A 20,273-nucleotide genomic window follows, 5' to 3' on the forward strand; every position below is an offset into this window, starting at 1 on the left:
ACCGACAGACAGCAATGAGGAGGTTCTGACAGCCCAGGGGGGTGAGGATAGGCTCCTCCGTTGCAAAATGTGACTTCACATGCTACATTTTATTTATATATTGTGGCTGCTCTCCATGAGCTCACAGGGCACTGGAGAACTGACCAACAGCTGAGAGCAAAGAGCTTTTTCCGGGGAGAACAAACTAGGCATGACATTAATGTCAAAGTAGCTCTTCATATTAAAAGGTGCAGGTTGTTTTGTTATGCAAACAGCATCCCTGGAGGAAGGGAGGGTATACTGATGATTATCCGGATCACTGCAAGTGGAGGGAAAGTCTAACCATCTCCTCCCTTGCTGCAGTCCCAAGGAAAACCCTTCCTCTGAAGTTGGCATTGCAATGTGGGATTCCCCCATGAATGGTGTTTACTTACATTTGCATTTTTTAAAAAAACAATAACCCCCCACCTTGCATTATGCCCTGTCTCATTTGGCCTTCAGATGTAACTCAGTGGTGGAGTTTGCATGCAGAAAGTTCATAGATTGGTCCCTGGCATCTACAGACTAAACAAGAATGTGCATTGATAATGTGCATTGGGCGCTGGTTGCAGGTGCCTTTTTGGAGTGCTGTTGACACAATGCCATCCTCGTGCCTCTCTATTGGGCCTTGGAGACATGACTTGGGGAGCATCACATGAGGATCAGGGGTGTGGCTAGAGAAGAGGCGTAGCCACACCCCTGATCCTCATGTGATGCTCCCCAAGTCATGTTCTTCACTAGGACTGCTTCACACCTTCCTTGAGATTTTGCCTGTCCAGAATGTGTCCTTGAAAGCTGGCAGTGCCCCTTGCTTGCCTGGACAGAGATGTGAGAGCCCAGAAACCAGGCTACTGCACAAAGGAAACATGTACGTTAGTTGCTCCACTCACTTTTTGCCTCTAACCCCACCCACCACTGGCAGGTGGCCTCTGCAAAGTTGCCCAGAATGGAAAGTGGCCCTCAGTCTGAACAAAGTCTCTCAATCCCTGTTTTGATGAGTGGGGTCCCCTAGGTCAGGATGGATAGAGACCTCTTGCATCAGCAACCCAGCACATCAGCCTGGTAGGTGAAGGCTTCACCCCTTCGTGGCTCTTAGCCCAGCCCAGATTTCACCAAGTGCTCCTATGTGCTTCTCCATCCTCCCAAGTTCACAGCTAGTTGGGCCCTTCATTGGTGGCTCTGAACTTCCTGGCTGCTTCATGGTCTCCTCTGCTCCTGTGGTCCTGGCTGAGATCAGGGGTGGTGGTCTGAGAGAGTTGGTGTGGGGACCTCCAATTCAAACCTGATGGGGTCATAGGAAGTGTGGGGAAGGGTCCTGCTCTCCTTGTTCCTCATCTGAGGAGACCATAGATTTGAATACCAGTTGCTGGCAACAACAGAAGGGAGAGATGCTCTTGTGCTCAGGGTTTTCCATGGGCAATTGGTTGACCACTGTGAGAACAGAATACTGGACTAGATGGGCCACTTGCCTGATCCAGAAGGGCTCTTCTTATGTCCTGAAGATGTCTGGGTAGGGCTGAACCCTGACATAAGTTTATTTCTCAAATATTTGGGTTGCTGAGCTGGTATTTACATACGTTGTTCCACTACTTATGTTTCTTGCACTCTGCTATTCCCCACCCCCTCAACTGCCACATTAGGGTTCTGAAAAAACAACGTTTCCTTGTGAGAAGTGGCTGGCCACCTCTGAAGACGATGGCGAGATTATGAGGGAGCTGGTTCCATCTAGGGTCTTTACTGAAAAACTGTTGAAAGATGGGACGCTCAAGCAGATCGATGAACTAATTGATGATCCGCTGGAAAGTGAGTCAAATCCCACCAGACCAGAGTTTGGCAGCCCCTACTCTAGTTCAACCCACTCCCCGCTGTGCTAATTTAGTATAATTTACCTATGGGATGTATTTATATGTGTAGTGAACATGGTATTTTGCAAAGAATAAGAGGATGGGTCTTTGCCTCAAAGCACTCACAATCTAGAATGTGATGTTTCCCAAAGTGGGTAATATCACCCCCTGGGGGGTGTTGGAACATTCCAGGGTGGTGGTGGTAGTAGCCTTGAGTGCAATTGGGGCACATTGAATAAAAATCAGCTGGCAGTGGAAGCATAAAGAAAGAAGAGAAGAGAAGAAAAAATTGAAGAAGAAAAAAAAACACCATTCGTTCTGTTGTGTAAGGATGCTTATCACCAGGTCAGGCGCTGTTGCGGGATAGCGACAGTGGCTCCCCTGGATCTGGCAGTCATGCTGGAGATGAGAGGATTTCTCAGGCTTGGGGAAGCCATTTTCAGCATCACCCAGATCCAGGAAGGGGATCCCAGCTTGCCTGCCTCTTTGGCCAACCCTGACACTTTGCTTAACGAAGGTAGATTTCCGGGGGTGGGAGCTCTGAGTATTCCGCCCCCCCCCCATAAAAGTGGGCGGTTGGCCAAATAAGTTTAGGGAACCTCTGATCTACAAAATAAGTATAAGGGGAAGGAAAGGGAGATGGAATTGGAGGTGGGGATAGACCAGAATAATATGTAATTATTGCAGCTATGCGTACTCTTTGCAGGATTTTTTTTCACGGGAGCACTCAAAAAATGCAGTCCATTTGGCCAAAGTGGTATAATCCATGCTAGCTCAGGATTCTACCGCCTCATTTGACTGTGCTGTGTTACTAGGGACAGGTCTGTGCTTTAAAGCGCCATCTCAGAGCACTTTCCCCCCTTTGCCCTGGCACTTTCGCTGAGGAAACCTACCCTTTACTGCTGAATCTGCAGAAAACACGAACTGCCATTTCTTCTGATTCAGCATTAAAGAACGGGTTTTCATAGGGAACCTGTTGGTGCAAAAAAAAGGGGGGCACTTTAAAGTGCAGACTGTTCCTAGAAAGCACAGGGCATAAGGCAGCTGTGTGTGAGCCCTTAGTCTCATGGTAAGTTTGTGTTTGTTGCTGCATTGTGTGTGCAGCAGCCCCATAGTCTTAGATTCAACCCATGATCTTGTAAATAAATAAAAGACTGTCTTAAGGGGATGGGAAAGGTTGCCATCTTAGCATGAACGACAGTGTAAACAAGTGCTTACAAGCTGTGTTAAAGCCAAATCAAATATTGAATAATGAGTGTTCATAATAGTATCCTCTTCATTGATGATTTTCCATTTTCCCTCAAGTGCCCCTTTTGGAGCAGTTAATCTTGTTTCTTTCAAGCAAGCCCTTTTTTAAAAAAAGAAAGAGGGAGGGAAGGAAGGAAGGAGTGCTAGACTAAATAAAATGCTTTCAAAACCCATTATGTCTTAGATTTCTTTCTAGCACTCTGCAGGAATGTTGCTGGAACTTGGAGTGTATTGAAAGAAGGCAGCTGACATGTGCCTGGTGCCTATAGCTGAGCAAGCCTTGCTTTTTCCAACAAAAACTCACCACGCTCATGTCTGTCCTTTCCAGAACACTTACAAAGAGCTTAAAACTGAGTTGGAGAAATGGGTATTTTTCTTAGCCACCTTCTAACTCCGTGGTAGATCACCTGCTTTGTGCATGAAATGTCCTGGGTTCAACCCTCAACTTCTCCCATTGAAAGGTGTCTGGTTGTGGGGTTGGAAAACAGATTTCCTTGAGACCTTGTGGGGAACGGATGCCAAATTGCATTGCAAGGTTAGATGGACCAAGGGCCTAACCTGCTACAAACTAGCTTCCTTTGTTCATTCATAAATGATTGCAAGCTAGGATCAGCTGAAGGCTGCTCATCTAGTCACTGATGTCAGTGCTCTGAAAGCCTACATTAAAATGTGATCTTCTCCCTCCCACTCTGCCCAGTTCATACGTACAAGATTAGCGTTTTCACCGGCGATATTTTCGGCGCTGGGACGGATGCCAGCGTGTTCTTGACGATATATGGAGACCTGGGAGACACAGGGGAGAGACAACTCAGCAGCTCTGAAACGAACATGAACAAGTTCGAAAGAGGACAGGTATCGATCAAACTGAGTATTCTTCATCAAACGTCTTGATAAGAGAGAAGTACAGCTTTTGTGCTTCTAGAAACGTAAGGAAAAACTCTGTCCCTGCACACAGCCTTCCCAGAAAAAAAATCCACACACACACACAATCTTCAATTACCCTATTTTTCGCTCTATAAGATGCACCAGACCACAAGACGCACCTAGTTTTTGGAGGAGGAAAACAAGAAAAAAATATTCCGAATCCCAAAAGCCCCCAAGAGCCATGCTCCCTTTAAAGAGGACCTTTAAAGACTGACGGGCTGCCCTTCTCCCTCCTTGGGGAAAAGCCCCCAAGAGCCACACACACGCTCCACATGGCTCTTTAAAGTGAGCGCTGAGCAGAGCCTCCTGCCTGCATTCGCTCTGTAAGACGCACACACATTTCCCCTTACTTTTTAAGAGGGAAAAAGTGCATCTTGTGGAGCGGAAAATATGTTAGTTAAAGAAACACAAGTTACATACCCTCATGGTACACATTAAATGCAGGTCTCATGGAATCACAGTGTGAGTGCAAAAAGGCCAGTCTCAGACTCCTTGGATCTTAGCCACTCTGCACTTTTCTGCTTGCGTAACAAACAGAACCTTGAAGAATTGTTCCTTTTTCTGTTCCATTCTCCCCAGGAAGACATATTCTCAATCCAAGCCGTGGACCTTGGCGCTGTCTTCAAAATCAACATTCGGCATGACAACACAAACCCAAGGCCGGATTGGTACCTAGAGAAAGTAGAGATCCTGAATGACAACACAGAAGAATTGTTCCTGTTTCCATGCGAACGCTGGCTCTCGAGGAAGAAGGAGGACCTGATGATAGAGCGCGTCCTTTTTGAAAAAGTAAATCACAATATTTATTTAGGCCCCGATGTCCTAGAGGTTTGTAAGGCTGGGAGGCACAGGGCTTTTTATTTTAAGGTTCGGATGTGGTACGAAAGGGAAATGGCTGTTTGTGATGTACAATCCGCTTTTAGCTCAGTTGCCAAACCAGAGGCGGCCAGGGTTGTAAGAAGGCAACAATTCCAACCATAACATTCCTTTTGATGGAATGGAAGCATCAAAACATTGTTTCAAAAAGTCATTAACTGTGTATTGTTTGTGGACAGATGGAGCATCAACACTTCGGCTTGACCCGTACCTAGAAAGGATGGCTTTGAGCGGTTTTGTCCTTGCTCCTCTCCTTTCCCAGGGAAAGCCTGCTCTTTAGTGCTAAATCGGAGGAAACATCAACCCAGAGAAAGCCTGAATTGCTGTTTACTCCAATTGAGGGCTAAAGAGGGGTTTCCCCTCTGGGGAAAACAGCAGGAAAAGAGTTTTTAAAAACAACAACTATGTAAAGGCAAGCCAGTAATATTTGCTTGACTGATTTCAGTTCATGAACACATAAACTGCCCAAATTTCTTCTTGCTTTTCTTTCCTTTTGTAAAAGTTCCTGCAAACAAAATATTTATTTTTTATTTATTTATTTATTTTTAATAAATATCTTTATTAAACAGTTTTTTAAAAAAAAACACACACACATACCAGTGAAATAAAGGTACAAAAAAGAAACATGAAAAAAAGAGGGAAAAAAGAGGGGGGAAAAACAAAATCAAAAACGAGAAGAGTAAAGAAAAGAAAAAAAACGCTTATACACTTACAAACGATAGACCTCCATCCAGCTCAGTTTAGGGTTACATAATCTTGTACAGTTTCTGCAGATATTCTGACAATAACTCTAAACGTCGTAAGTATTAATTACCGTCTGCTGTTAGGTTATTAATTCCCAAATTGATCTCAATGTAGCTTAGAAATTTAGTCCACTCACTTTTTAGTTTTGCAGTATTATGTTGCCTAATTCTTTGTGTTAATCTCGCTAAATCTATATATTGAAACAATCTCACTTGCCAGTCTCTAATCGAGGGTATGTCGGGGGATTTCCACTTCTGCGCTATTAAAATCCTCGCCGCCGCCGTGGCATATTGAAAAAAGGTTTGATCTACATTTTTTATCTCCTCGCCAATCATGCCTAAAAGAAACGCCTCGGGTATTTTAGGAAAATTATACTTCAATTTTTTTTTCAACTCCTCATAAATTTGTCCCCAGAATCTCTTCACCACATCACAAGTCCACCAAACATGGAAGAAGGTCCCTACCTTATCTCTACATCTCCAACAAATATTATCGACATTTCTGTACATCTTCCCCAGCTTTGCCGGGGTCAAGTACCAGCGATACATCATTTTCTCTAAATTTTCTCGGAGAGTTGCGCATGCCGTAAATTTTATACCCTTCTTCCAAAGTATTTGCCATTTGTTATATTCCACCTTGTGCCCGAGATCTCTTTCCCATTTAACCATCACTCCCTTCACCTCTTCCTTTTTGGTGTCCCATTCCAGTAATTGTTTATACATTTTAGAGAGAAGTTTATTATTGCTTTCTAAGATTTCCACCTGGTATCTCGATTTTTTTTCGCTCATCCCTAGTTTTTTATGTTCACCCCACAGTGCATTAATTTGGTGAAAGTGTAGCCATTCCTTAATTTTATCCTTCATCTCATCATATGACCTAACCTTCCACCCCTCTTCTGTTTTAACTAGAAGGTCTTCATACGTCCACCTTTCACCTGTCATATTTAATTTTTTTATCTTGACAATATCAACCGGGGAGAGCCACCAGGGCGTACCTTTTTCAATCAAGTTCTTATTTCTATTCCAGACTTCAAGTAACGGGCCTCTGATGATATGGTTGGAAAAGCCCCTATGGACCTTACCTTTCTCCTGCCACAAGTAGGCATGCCAACCAAACCTGATGTTGAAGCCCTCTAAATCTAACAAATCTGTATTCTTTAGAGTGGCCCAGTCCTTTATCCAACATAGGCAAGCTGCCTCATAGTAAAGCTTTATGTTCGGGACTGCGAAACCACCTCTCTCTCTAGAGTCCGTAAGATATTTGAACTTGACTCTGGCCCTTTTCCCTTGCCATATGAACTTGGCCAGGATTTTTTGCCAGTTCTTAAAGCATGTAGTTCCTTTGATTACTGGAATATTCTGAAATAAAAATAGCAGTCTCGGCAGGATACACATCTTAATCGCGGCCATCCTTCCTGTCCATGATAGTTTCAGCCTATGCCAGGTATCTAAATCTTTCTTAATTTCTTGCCATACCTTATTATAATTATCTTCCACAAGATTTATATTTTTCGGAGATAACCAAATTCCCAAATATTTTACCTTATTCACGACCTTAATTCCAATCTTTTGCTCCAGCCCGATTTTTGCATGTTCATCCAAGTTCTTTGTTAAGATTTTAGTTTTTTTTCTGTTTAATTTAAATCCTGACAGTTTACCAAAATCCTCTAAGAGTTCTACTACACTGCTGGCACTATCCACAGGGTTCTCTAGGGATAAGACCAGGTCATCGGCATACGCCTTTAGCTTATATTCTTTTCCCCCGATTCTTATCCCCCTTACATTTGATGTTTCCCTTATTTTATTTGCGACTACCTCCAAAACCATAATAAATAACAGGGGTGGCAGTGGGCAACCCTGTCTTGTACCCTTCATAATCATAAAGGACTTGGACAAATTATTATTGATAATTAACCTAGCCCGTTGCCCTGAATATATTGCCTTGATGCCTTCCATATAGGGACCTTCTATTCCTGCCATTGTCATACATTGTAGTAAAAATTCCCAAGACACATTATCGAAGGCCTTCTCGGCATCAATAAAAATCAAAGCTGCCGGAATGTCTGTCCTCATGTCTAAATATTCAATAATGTTTAATATGTGACGGACGTTGTCTTTCTGTTGCCTATTAGGGAGGAATCCCGCTTGTTCTTTATGGATGTATTTCTTTAGATACTTCTTAATTCTACTTGCCATAATATCTGCATAAATCTTGTAGTCACTATTAAGCAGCGAAATTGGCCTATAATTCCTTATATCTGTTTTTTCCTTTTCCGTTTTTGGTATTAAAGTAATATATGCCTCCTTCCAAGAGTCAGGGATCCTCCCTCCTTGAAAAATGTTATTAATAACGTCTGTAAGCACCGGCGCTAGGTATTCCCCCAACGCTTTATAGTACTTCGAGGACAAACCGTCCGGCCCAGGGGCCTTTCCGGGCTTCATCCTGTTAATAGCCTCTTTAACCTCATCTACTGTAATATTCTTATTCAGTTGTGCACTATCCTCTTCCGTTAGATATTTCCCTCCACATTGATCCAGGTAGCTTCCTATTTCTATACTGTCTTCTTCTCCTTTTTCATACAACTTCTCAAAGAATTGGATGAACCTTTTCTCTATCTCAGCTGGGTCTTCTGTCGTATTATCCTCCGTTGTAAGTTTATTAATCACATTTTGTTTGTTCCTTTTTCTTAACTGCCACGCAAGTAGCTTTCCCATTTTATTTGCCGACTCAAAATATTTCTGCCTCATAAATTTAATTCTCCATTCTACCTCTTGGTTTAATAAGGCTGAGTATTGTGACTGCAACACTTTAGAGGTTTGATTAATCTCTTCATCTTCCGGGTTTATAGTCAATTTCCTCTCACAGTCTCTTAACTGGGTAAGGATTTCCTCTTTCTTTTGTTCCCTTACTTTCCTTCTATAATTATTTTGTTGTATTAAAAAACCCCTTAGGACCGCCTTCCCGGCGTCCCATACTATATCTATAGGGGTGTCTCTATTCAAATTTAGATCAAAATAATTTTTCAAAGTGTTTTTGGCCTTTTCCGTCACCTCTTCAATTTCAAATAGATGTTCATTCATCCTCCACCTATACTGTCCCTTTGCTGCATTTTTTATTTCCAGAACTAAGGGGCAGTGGTCAGAGAGGGTCCTGGGTTGAATTTCACATCTCGTTACGCTCAACGATAATGCCCTTGACACCCAGATCTGATCAATTCTGCCCCAACTCTGGTGGGGCTCAGAATAATGAGTAAACTGTTTTATAGTTGGGTTTTTATGCCTCCAGATGTCAATTAGGTCTAGGTTCTCCTCAAGATCATTAAAAGATTTCGGTAGTTTCCCCCGATTTGACTAAGAGAGTCTGTGTACTGGTCCAGTAAATGCTTCCGCTGCGCAACCAGCAACAGTTCTCTTTGCAGAGTATTAATTAAGTCCAGTGCAGAGATTCTTGTTGCAGTACAAGCTTCAGAGTCTCAGCAGCAAAGAAATAACGACACAGGGAAGCCTGTCTTTCCAAAGACAGGTTTATTGCAGACAGATAACAGAAACACCTCCGGAGCTTTCAGACATTTTTGCTTCACGCCCCGCAGGCAGAGAAAACAAACACTCTTTATATACTGAGCAACTTAACAACTTAACGAGCTTGACTACTTAAAGTCACATGACATTGCTAACTTGCCAGCGTCTTAGGTTTCATACCCTAACACCCCCTCTCGCTGGCAATACAAAAACAAAATTACTTCAGACCCATTTCTTCACAAAAGTTTTCATGCTGCTGAAACCCAAGCGGTTTTGTAAAACCATCAGCTTGATTTTCATGACTGGGACAGTAATTTAATTTAACAATTCCTGCTTTTACCGTTTGACAAACATTTTGAAAGCGGATATCCAAATGTTTTGTACGACCTTTAAACTGCCCATTTTGTGCTAACTTAAGACACGGTTGATTATCACCCCATACAGTGATTGGAGTGATGGCCTTTTCATACATCTCTTGTGCCAAGCATTTGTAAAATTCTAGATCTCTACATAACTCAGATAAGGCACAGAACTCAGCTTCTGTTGACGACAAAGCAATCAGGTTCTGTTTCTTGGATCTCCACCCAATCAGAGAGTTACCAAATTTTATTACACAGCCAGACACTGATTTTCTATCCTTTAAATTTCCCCAATCACTATCTGCCCAACAAGTAATCTGTGCTTGTCCTTCAGAAGATAATTCAAGGCAAAAATCTTTGGTGTATTGTAAATATCTTAACACTCTTTGAATTCCTTTCCATGCATTTACACTAGGTTTTGAAGCTTCTCTGCTGAGTAAGTTAACAGCGTAAGCAATATCTGGTCTACTCCATTGCGAAAGATGAAGTAAGCTTCCCAGTGCTGACTGAAAGATTTCAGCACGCTTGAATTCAGCACTATCCTTGAACTCATTGTCTTTTACAAAACCCATTTCCATTGGTGTTCTAACACCTGCACACTCTGTCATGCCAAACTTTTTCAACATTTGCAATATCTTGCCTTTTTGATTCAGTAGAAAACTGCCATTTTTGGTCCTATCTATCTGAACACCAAGATAGACCTTTACATCACCAAGATTCTTAACTTTGAAGTGTTTATTTAACTCTTTGGCTAGTTTTTTTTACTTGTTCTTGTGTCTTTGAAGTATAAATCAGGTCATCTACATAAACAAGCAAAGATTCTTGAGCATCTCCTGAACCTCTGAAATATAAGCAATTGTCAGCCTTGCTCCTGCTAAAACCAATGCCTACCAAAACGTCATTCAAACACTCATTCCAATTATGAGCAGATTGCTTGAGTCCATAAATAGATTTATGTAGTTTCCATACCTGATTTGATTTACCAACTTTCAATCCTGGCGGTAGCTCCATATAGAGCTCTTCAGCCAAGTCTGAATGAAGATAAGCTGTAGAGACATCAAATTGATTCACTTTGAACCCTTTCTGAGCAGCAACTGCTAATAGTGCCCGTAGGGTTTCACTCCTTGAAGTGGGTGCATAGACTTCAGAATAATGTAACCCCTCTCTTTGCGTAAAACCTCGAGCTACAAGCCTTGCTTTGTACTCTGGTTTCCCCATCGCTGTTGTCTTTATCCTGTACACCCACCTACAACTTACTGCCTTGGTACCTTCTGGCAGTTTGGTGATGGAAAACACACCCAGTTCTTTCATAGAATTCAACTCTTTTTGCATGGCCTCACGCCACCTACTGGCCTCCTCCTGGGGTAATTGCTCAATCTCCTCAAAACTTTCAGGTTCGCAATTTGCCAAACAAGCCCAAACACTAATAGCTTGGTACCTTTCAGGAGGTATACCTTTGTTGGCACGCTTGGAACGCCTTAACAGTTCCTGTGATGTTCCTTCAGTTTCCCCCTCTGACCCAGAATCACTAGTCGTCACCTGTTTGTCCCTAGTAGTTGAAGAACTTTCTGATTCTGACTTTACACTCTCTTGCTGTACAGGTGAACTTTTAGAGCTAGAAGATTCTGACTTTACACATCTCTCTTGCTGTACAGGTGAACGAGAAGAGCTAGAAGATTCTGACTTTACAGACTTGGGTGAACTAAACGATTTCTCACCCTTGTCCTCAGACTCAAATTCCTCAGCCTGTTCTGGAACTAATACCTGCCCTGGGGCCTGAGTTTCATTGTTACTGTTCACCACGTCAAATAGTATGTCAGGATTTCCATGAATTTTATTCCAACCATCCTGTTCACAAAATTCTGCACTTCTGCTGATTGTGATTTTCGTTTGATTGCCTTCTACATTCACAAATCTCCAACCTTTTGTGTTTGCTTGATAACCACAGAAAAGCATTTCTTTAGATCTAGGATCGCCTTTCCTACGTTGTGCCCTAGGCACCAGCACATAAGCACGACATCCAAAAACTCTTAGATGATCAATTTTTGGTTTTTTCCCAAATAGCATGAAGTAAGGAGTGTTGCCTACTGTGCTATTGTATACTCTGTTAAAAGTATAATTCGCATACAGTGCAGCCTCAGCCCAAAACTGCTGTGGAAGTCCAGAATCAAACAGCAAAGCAGCAATGGCTTCCTGTAATGTTCGAAATTTTCTTTCAGCAACTGCATTCTCCTGTGGTGAATAGGGATTGGTAAGTCTATGAACTATACCTTTCCTTTTTAACCACGTCTCCAGCGTGTGGTTCACATATTCCCCACTACGATCTGATTGTATTTTACGCACCCTGGTGTCAAATTTACATTCGACTTCTTCAATCCAATCCATCAGGATGGAAGCTGCTTGCGATTTTTCTTTCAGAAAGAAAACCCAACTAGCCCTTGAAAAATCATCCACCAAAATTTGCATAAATCTCGCACCTCCAAGCGATTTGACTGGCATAGGGCCACACACGTCTGTGTGCACAAGTTCAAAGGGTTTCTTGCTTACTCTGTCAGATCTAGGATAGTTACATGTCTTAACCTTAGCATGTTTACAAGCACAACAATCCAGAAAATTTGGACAGGGTTTAATGTTACACTCCTCAGCTAAATCTGGCATCTTGCTTACATACTTAAAGCATATATGAGCTAACCTTCTGTGTAGTAGATGTGCACAACCTGTATGAGGAGCCTTATTTACACACTTAGCTTGCGCTTCACCTGTTGAACATCTACCTGCTGCTAACTGCTCTTCATCCAAAACAAAAAGCCCATCCTCACAGGGAATTTTAACTAGCTCCTTCCCCTGTTTCGAAATGGTGCACACATCATTTTCAAACTCAACCTTAAAACCACTTTTTACCAGGCATGACACACTCAAAAGTCCATTCTTCATTCCTGGAAGAACGAAAACAGGAAGGTTAGTTTGCAAACAATTAACATAAATTGTGCCTTTAAGGCTCATTTCTCGTTTACTATTGTCTGCTATAGTCACAGTTTTTGCAACTGGCAATGTCTTGCAGTTCTTCAAGCTGCCACTAGATGTCGCTGGAACTAAACTGTGACTGGCTCCACTGTCAATTATCCACTTCAAGGTTTGTTGGCTCCTTTTAGGACTCTGTTGTGCTGCCATTGCAGATAGTCCCTTATCAGCACCTGCTCCCCCTCTGGATCGTTGATTCTTGTAGCTCTCACTTCGTCTTCCCCTGTAGCTCCGGAAACTGACCTTGGACTGTTGAAATTCCTGTTGCTTTTCAGGACACTTTGCTATCAAATGAAACCTGCTGCCACATCGAAAACATGACTTGCTGGCCATAGCAGACACTTGTGAGGCTTCCTTACAGCTCTGCCTGCTAGTTCCCCCACGCTCTATGGTGGCTCTATGGTGAATTCGCCTAAGAGCTTCCCAAATTTCAAATGCAGAACTTAAATTTTCCACATGAGGTAATTGGGAATCGTCTATCGATACCATCAACATGCATCTAGCTTTAGTGTCCATTTTATCATGTTCCCTGTTCTGAGCATGTGCAGCAGCCTCTTGCTCTGCTGTGGCATCTGCTGCAACAGCCACAAACGGCTTTCGCCTCTGGACATAGTCAGCCCACACTTCTTTGGCTTCCAACCAGACTTGAGCCCTCTTAGACCACTGCACGTAATTAGCAGAGTTCAACTTTGTAAAGGGAACCTGGAAATTTTCCACTGCCATTCTTGGGGTCTGCTGCTACTCCCTCTGTGTGCCCTTGCTTCTCTTTCCCTTTGGGATTTGTTTTACTCACTTTTCAGACGCCTCCAGCCTCCTCTGAAGCCTTTTAAACTTTTTTCCCTCCGTCTCTTCACTAGCAACCTACCACCGTCTTCTGTTTTTATTAGCAAAACAAAAACAGAACGGGAGGTCAAGCTTGCCTTTTGCAGCTAATGGAGCTGTAAATCTTCACTTACGCAGCTCTCTCAACTTTCTGCAGCCTCTCAGTTCCTTTAAGAGCTGGATTTACGACCAAGCCGGTCTTCTCTCATCCGAAAGCTGCTTTCACTTTCTCTGCACACAATACAGCTGTAGAAACGTAGAAGGAGCCATAACCTAAGAGAGTCTGTGTACTGGTCCAGTAAATGCTTCCGCTGCGCAACCAGCAACAGTTCTCTTTGCAGAGTATTAATTAAGTCCAGTGCAGAGATTCTTGTTGCAGTACAAGCTTCAGAGTCTCAGCAGCAAAGAAATAACGACACAGGGAAGCCTGTCTTTCCAAAGACAGGTTTATTGCAGACAGATAACAGAAACACCTCCGGAGCTTTCAGACATTTTTGCTTCACGCCCCGCAGGCAGAGAAAACAAACACTCTTTATATACTGAGCAACTTAACAACTTAACGAGCTTGACTACTTAAAGTCACATGACATTGCTAACTTGCCAGCGTCTTAGGTTTCATACCCTAACATTGACCTCCCCTTCTTTTCACTTCTATCCAAATGCGGTACTGGAACACCATTCATATCTCCAAGCAGGATTAGTTTATAGTCTTCAAGTTCTAACAAAATGTGTTCTAGTTTCTCAAAAAAATCAGTTCTATTTGTGTTCGGGGCATAGACCGTCACAACGTTAATTCCCCCCCCCCCCGGTAATTTAATTGGATTCCCAATATTCTTCCTTCATCGTCTTTACAAATTAATACGGGGTCCCACTTTTCTTTAACATAAATCACTACCCCTTTTTTCTTATTTATCTCCGAATTAACAAATTCTACCCCCAGTTTTTTATTCACTAAAATATGCTTATGTTTCTTAGCTATATGGGTTTCCTGAAAGCAAATCACATCATACTTCTTATTTTTCAAAGCTTTCTCAATTTTATTCCTCTTAACCTTCTCGTTCAACCCATTTACATTCCAGGACAAAAATTTTAATGTGTGAGCTATTTTTACCTTTATCTATTACAGTCTCTCTAAACGGGGTCCTAAACTATAATCTGGCGCCTTTGTTCCCTGGGAGCTCCTCCTCTTCTGCCGTCCCTTCTCCCGCTACGGCCTCCTCTTCCTCATCTCCTGATTCCTCTACCCTCTCCTCCTTCCCCTGCCCTCTCTCCTGCCCGCTCTCTCTCTCCCCCTCCTCCTCCTCCTCTCTAGCTCTTAATCTAATTTCTGCCTTTCCGAGGTCTCTCTCATACCTTCTCATAAACTTCTCCACCTCCTGTATGTCCATCAGTCTGAATTTTTTATCTTTATAAAAGAAAGTAATCCCTTCTGGGAACTCCCATCTAAATTGTATACCATTTCTCTTCAGGACGGCCACCACTTGTCTATACCCTTCTCTTTTACGTAGCAGTCTAACTGGTATTTCTTTATAGATAATAATAGGCCTGCCATCAATTCTTAATTTATTACGGTAGCTCGCTCTTAAGATCAGGTTTTTCATTTCCAGTGAGTTAAAAATCACTAAGCAGTCCCCCAGGAATTTGCTAGTTTTTAAATGTTGCGGTCTTGTCATTCTAAATACATTCTCTACAGCAAGAGCCATCTCTTCTTCTTTTAAACCTAACCACTTGGAGAGTTCCTTGATCATCTTCCCTTTTATATCCTCATTTCTTTCCTCACCTACTCCCCTTAATTTTAGATGGAGCTGTTTTTGCCGCATGTCTGCCATAGCCAAATTATCCCAGATCCTTTCTTGTGATTTATTTATCTCTCTTAACTCTTCTTTCATCTTTACTGACTCTTTTTTCTGTTCCCTCATCTCTTTCTGTAGTTTTTTGTTAGATTCCTCAATTATTTTGGATTTTGCAGATAGTTCTTGAATCTTAGTTGAGAGTTCCCCAACTGCTCCTTCTATCTTTTTATCAATCATCTCCTGCACTTCTCCCAGTTTACTTTCCATGTATAACTCATTTTGCTTAAATTCCTCCTTTATCTTTGCCCATAAATTATCTAAATCTTTGATTTCTTCCTGGCGGGATAGCTTCCTTTCCCCTGGAGTCCCACCCCCTCTTCTCACTTCCTTTCCATCCTTCCCCATCATTGCCAAATCTCTCCCTCGGCGGGCTCACAGTCTTCCTCTTTCCCCCTAGACCCCCAGTCTAAATGGATAATAACGTATAGGACCCCCAGTCTTAAATGAAAATAAGGCAATTCTCAACTCAGATTTAGACACTCCCCTCGTTACAATACACAGACACGATCCCAATACCCCAGGAGGCGGTAATCCCGTAGTAGTCCCAAAAAGTAGTCCCAAAAAGAAGTACAGAAGGAGAGGTTCCAGGTGGCTTCACCCCAAATCCCACGGGTTCTCTCTCACTACGCACTCACTCCTTCTCTGATCTAAGCCGGTCCTTGGTTGCGAGAGTGGTAAAAATTATCAGCCCGCAGTCGAGCCTTAACGACGTATTGTCCGGTATAGTCCCGCCGATAATCTCCTTTCAACAAATCACCCGCAAATTCAGGGTAGTGTGGGCTTGTCGGTCTATGATGGGTGGAGGTGGCTGGAAAGCTCCGCTGCCGCCGTCCGCCCTGAATCCAGCCTTTAAAATCTTTAAAATTTTCCACGTCGATCTTCTCTACCTCTCCCCTTGCGGCCTCTCTCCTCACCTACTCCATCCGTTCCTCACCACCTACAGCCTGTATTTCCTCAGGCAGTGTGTGTAGGAGGAGTGCGGGGGAGCAGGAGGGTCGAGCATAGGACACAGCAGGCGGCGTAAACAGCGTATACAATGTGAATGAAATTAACTATTAAACTGACTAAACTGAAGAACTCTATGGGCGTCCTTGTTGTTAATTGAAATTTAAATCCTTTAAATCCTTGAAATCCCCTCCACAATATTATCTTAAGTTCTCAATTCCAACTCAGTTCGTACTCACTCAGACAGACTAAGAAAAACTTCCTCATTCCTACGACTTCCAGTCTGCGCCATCTTAACTCCACCACTGAGTGGACTCCAAAGCATAATCCTAAAACATCCAGGCGTCTCCCAGCTTTAAATCCAAATTCGCGCTTTAAAGGTGCGCTTTAAAAAGGCGCTAAAAACGCTGGGGATTCCATTCGTATCTTTAAGGAAGCTCGTCGCATTTCTCAGCTGAAGCTCGAGGCATCGCGTTGTGAAGTCGGTAACTCCCCCAGTTCGCACTCGCGGCCCTTTGTCCTCGCGCCCTGACGGCCCGGAGAAGATTTATTTTTTAAATTTACATCTACTGAGCGAGAGAAATCCAGAATTCAAGGGCTCAGAAAGCAGAGGTTTGCAGGAAGAAAAGAAAGGGGAAAGTGGAGGCCAGGTAGACGGCGGGTAGAACTAGTAGATATAAAATATTTTTGTACAAGGTGGAAGAACCTGCCAGCTACAGAAAATAAGGAATTATCTCCTTCCCCATCTCTTCAAGGCACACTGGTGATCCTTACCATCATTTTCTCAATCTCATTTTGTCACTTCTCTTCTTGTTTTTCAAATTCTTTTGGAGTTTTACCGACAACCCCAGAGGTGACAGAGGGCAAAAGTAAATTTGTGTGTATATTATGTATTGCCAGTGTAATTTTAACAGTGAGAGGCAGGGAACGGGCAACATTTTACCCATAATATCTAAATACTGGGCAGGGAAAAGATGGGCCCAAAGTAGGCAGGCGGAAAGCCTAAACCAAACTGGCAAAGGATGAAGACGTCTCTTTTTTCCTGGCTAGGTCACTACCAAACAGGACAAGTGAGGGAGGGGCATGGCTGAGGGAGAAAGCAGGTGCCTTAAGGAGAGTGCTTGTGGCAGATTAGGGACGCGGGTGGTGCTGTGGGTTAAACCACAGAGCCTAGGACTTGCCAATCAGAAGGTCAGTGGTTCGAATCCCCGTGATGTGGTGAGCTCCCGTTGCTCAGTCCCTGCTCCTGCCCACCTAGCAGTTTAAAAGCACATCAAAGTGCAAGTAGATAAATAGGTACCGCTCCGGCGGGAAGGTAAACGACATTTCCGTGCGCTGCTCTGGTTCGCCAGAAGCGGCTTAGTCATGCTGGCCACATGACCCGGAAGCTGTACTCTGGCTCCCTCGGCCAATAAAGCGAGATGAGCACTGCAACCCCAGAGTCGGCCATGACTGGACCTAATGGTCAGGGGTCCCTTTACCTTTTGTGGCAGATTAAGAAGCCTGGTGGGCCGGATTAGGCTCATAGCTTTCCCCATATCTGGTGATGAAAGGCAGGTAAGAACAGAGGTGGAGCAAGATGGGTGCAGCCGGCTCTGGGTGCCATCTCTGAGTGGGGGTGACAAAATCCTGACCGGTCCCGATTGTGGCCACACCAGATCGCACCCCCCCGGCAGTGCCACCATGCCAGATCGTGCCCCCCAGCCTGGCCACTGTGGCAGAGTGCACCCGCCCCTGCCTGGCTGCCACGGCGGAGCGCACCCCCTCAACTGGGTCTGGAGTTGCAGGGGGTGGCGCACCGTTACCTCACGCTCCCGGCTGGAGGAGGCAGGTAGGGGGAAGGACAGGAAGGAAGTGGGAATGGGAGCTGCGCCCCCCCATCCTGTCCCTCGCACCACCCCAGGTGCCAGAGAGGCTTCTCCGCCACTGGGTGAGAAATCTAATAAAGAATAACTGAACCACATCAACCCATTTTACCCTGCTACACCAGTTAAGTGTCTGGAAGCGGCTGGAGGATGGATGGCGGCTAACAGATTGAGGTTGAATCCTGACAAGACAGAAGTATTGTTTTGGGGGGGACAGGAGAGGAGGACTCCCTGGTCCTGAATGGGGTAACTGTGCCCCTGAAGGACCAGGTGCGCAGCCTGGGAGTAATTTTGGACTCACAGCTGTCCATGGAAGCACAGGTCAATTCTGTGTCCAGGGCGGCTGTCTACCAGCTCTATCTGGTACAGAGGCTGAGACCCTACCTGCCCGCGGACTTTCTCACCAGAGTGGTGCATGCTCTGGTTATCTCTTGCTTGAACTACTGCAATGCGCTCTATGTGGGGCTACCTTTGAAGGTGACCCGGAAACTACAACTAATCCAGAATGCGGCAGCTAGACTGGTGACTGGGAGTGGCTGCTGAGACCACATAACACCAATCTTGAAAGATCTACACTGGCTCCCAGTACGTTTCTGAGCACAATTCAAAGTGTTGGTGCTGACCTTTAAAGCCCTAAATGGCCTTGGTCCAGTATACCTGAAGGAGCATCTCCACCTCCATCATCCAGCCCAGACACTGAGGTCCAGTGCCCGATGGCCTTCTGGCAGTTCCCTTGCTGTGAGAAGCCAAGTTACAGGGAACCAGGCAGAGGGCCTTCTCGGTAGTGGCACCCGTGCTGTGGAACACCCTCCCACCAGATGTCAAAGAGAACAACAACTACCAGACTTTTAGAAGACATCTGAAAGCAGCCCTGTTTAGGGAAGCTTTTAATGTTTAATAGACTATTGTATTTTAATATTCTGTTGGGAACCACCCAGAGTGGCTGGAGAAACCCAGCCAGATGGGTGGGGTATAAATAATAAATTAGTATTATTATAACTGAGAGTTTAAAAATATACCATCGTGATCTTTTTAGCTATGATTCCTGCACAGCAGGCGATCAGACCCTTTGGGTCCTTTCCAACTCCACAGTTCTATAATTCTATGAAGGCAGGTGGCAAATCTTCCAAAGATCTGTGTTGGCTGGATAGCTCAGTTGGTTACAGCATGGTGCTGATAACGCCAAGGTTGCAGGTTCGATTCCCATATGGGACGGCTGGATATTCCTGCATTGCTAGGGATTGGAGTAGATGATCCTCAAGCTCCCTTCCAGCTCTTCAACTCTATCTTCTTTGCTAGCTAGATTTAGGGATTGTCTGAAGCCATTTGCTAATTCTTGGAGTATCTTCAAAGAACTATGTGAACACAAAATTCTCCCGCTTCAGCACCCTGTGTTTGTTCCTTTGTGTGGCGAGTTCCCGCCCCCCCCCCAGTGGAAATAAAGACACATGACACAATTATTAAGGTTAGTGGGCTAAATAAGGCCACAGCTTTATTGGTTACAGGTGATGAGCGGTATTGGCTTAGGACTATATCCTAACCGACTATATCCAATTTCAGCCCATCCGCTTGAAGTCCGGGAAGGGTTAGCCACCACTAGGGGGAGTCCTGCTGATGCACATCAATTAGGAACTCCCCCGGGGTCACCACTCGGGGGTGTGCCTTAGGCCCTCACCTCCATAGGCTTCAGACAGGGCCACGGCCCCCAGAATCCTTTATTGGACTACCCTTCAATATTTGGGGCAGGTGATGGCGCTTCCTCCCCTTTCCATCTACATAAGAATACCAGTACCAATGACTAACCACCAATACAAAGAAAGTTGTGATGATTTGCTACGAGGTAGGCAAAAACCAAGTGGCTGGTGCCAATTTGCCAAGTGGAAAAATTCCTACCAGGCCCCTCAATGGCGACCAACCAAGGTTTATAGGAAGGTCAAGGAACGAAAACCTTAAAGGGTGGGAGGGTGGGAAATCGGAGCAGCTGGAGGCGGCAAAAGAGGGAGATCCCCGGCCACGCCCACATTAAATAGGGCAGGCCACACCCCCAGATCCAGCCGATTGGCTGGCCAGGGGGTGACGCGGCTGGGGATTCCCCCAATCGCGCAACACCACCTCCTTTGCAGGGCGGAAGTGGCTTTTTCAGCTACCGCTTAAACCCATTTCTCCATCCCAGCAACCAACCAATCATAATAGAAAGAAAGGGGGTGTTAATGTTTTGGGATAGCTCTTCAAACAA

General features: G+C 44.2%; 1 protein-coding gene across 5 annotated transcripts in view; it reads left to right on the forward strand.

The window, feature by feature from the left end:
• Positions 1 to 20,273, forward strand: part of LOXHD1 (lipoxygenase homology PLAT domains 1) — a 195,364-nt gene that overhangs the window by 115,792 nt on the left and 59,299 nt on the right. For 4 of the 5 annotated variants that reach the window (XR_014556163.1, XM_083702543.1, XM_083702545.1 and 1 more), the window contains 3 exons: positions 1,659 to 1,821; positions 3,808 to 3,962; positions 4,614 to 4,823. The exons of the other annotated variant lie outside the window; for it this stretch is intronic. Coding sequence is in view for 3 of the 4 variants with exons in the window: in XM_083702543.1 (XP_083558669.1) it covers positions 1,659 to 1,821; positions 3,808 to 3,962; positions 4,614 to 4,823 (528 nt within the window). In the remaining variant the exon portion in view is untranslated. The remainder of the gene's footprint in view (positions 1 to 1,658; positions 1,822 to 3,807; positions 3,963 to 4,613; positions 4,824 to 20,273) is intronic. 5 annotated transcript variants of the gene reach the window in all.

Source organism: Podarcis gaigeae, assembly GCF_964106915.1.
Source record: "Podarcis gaigeae genome assembly, chromosome: 11".
In the NCBI taxonomy this organism is placed as follows: Eukaryota; Metazoa; Chordata; class Lepidosauria; order Squamata; family Lacertidae; genus Podarcis; species Podarcis gaigeae.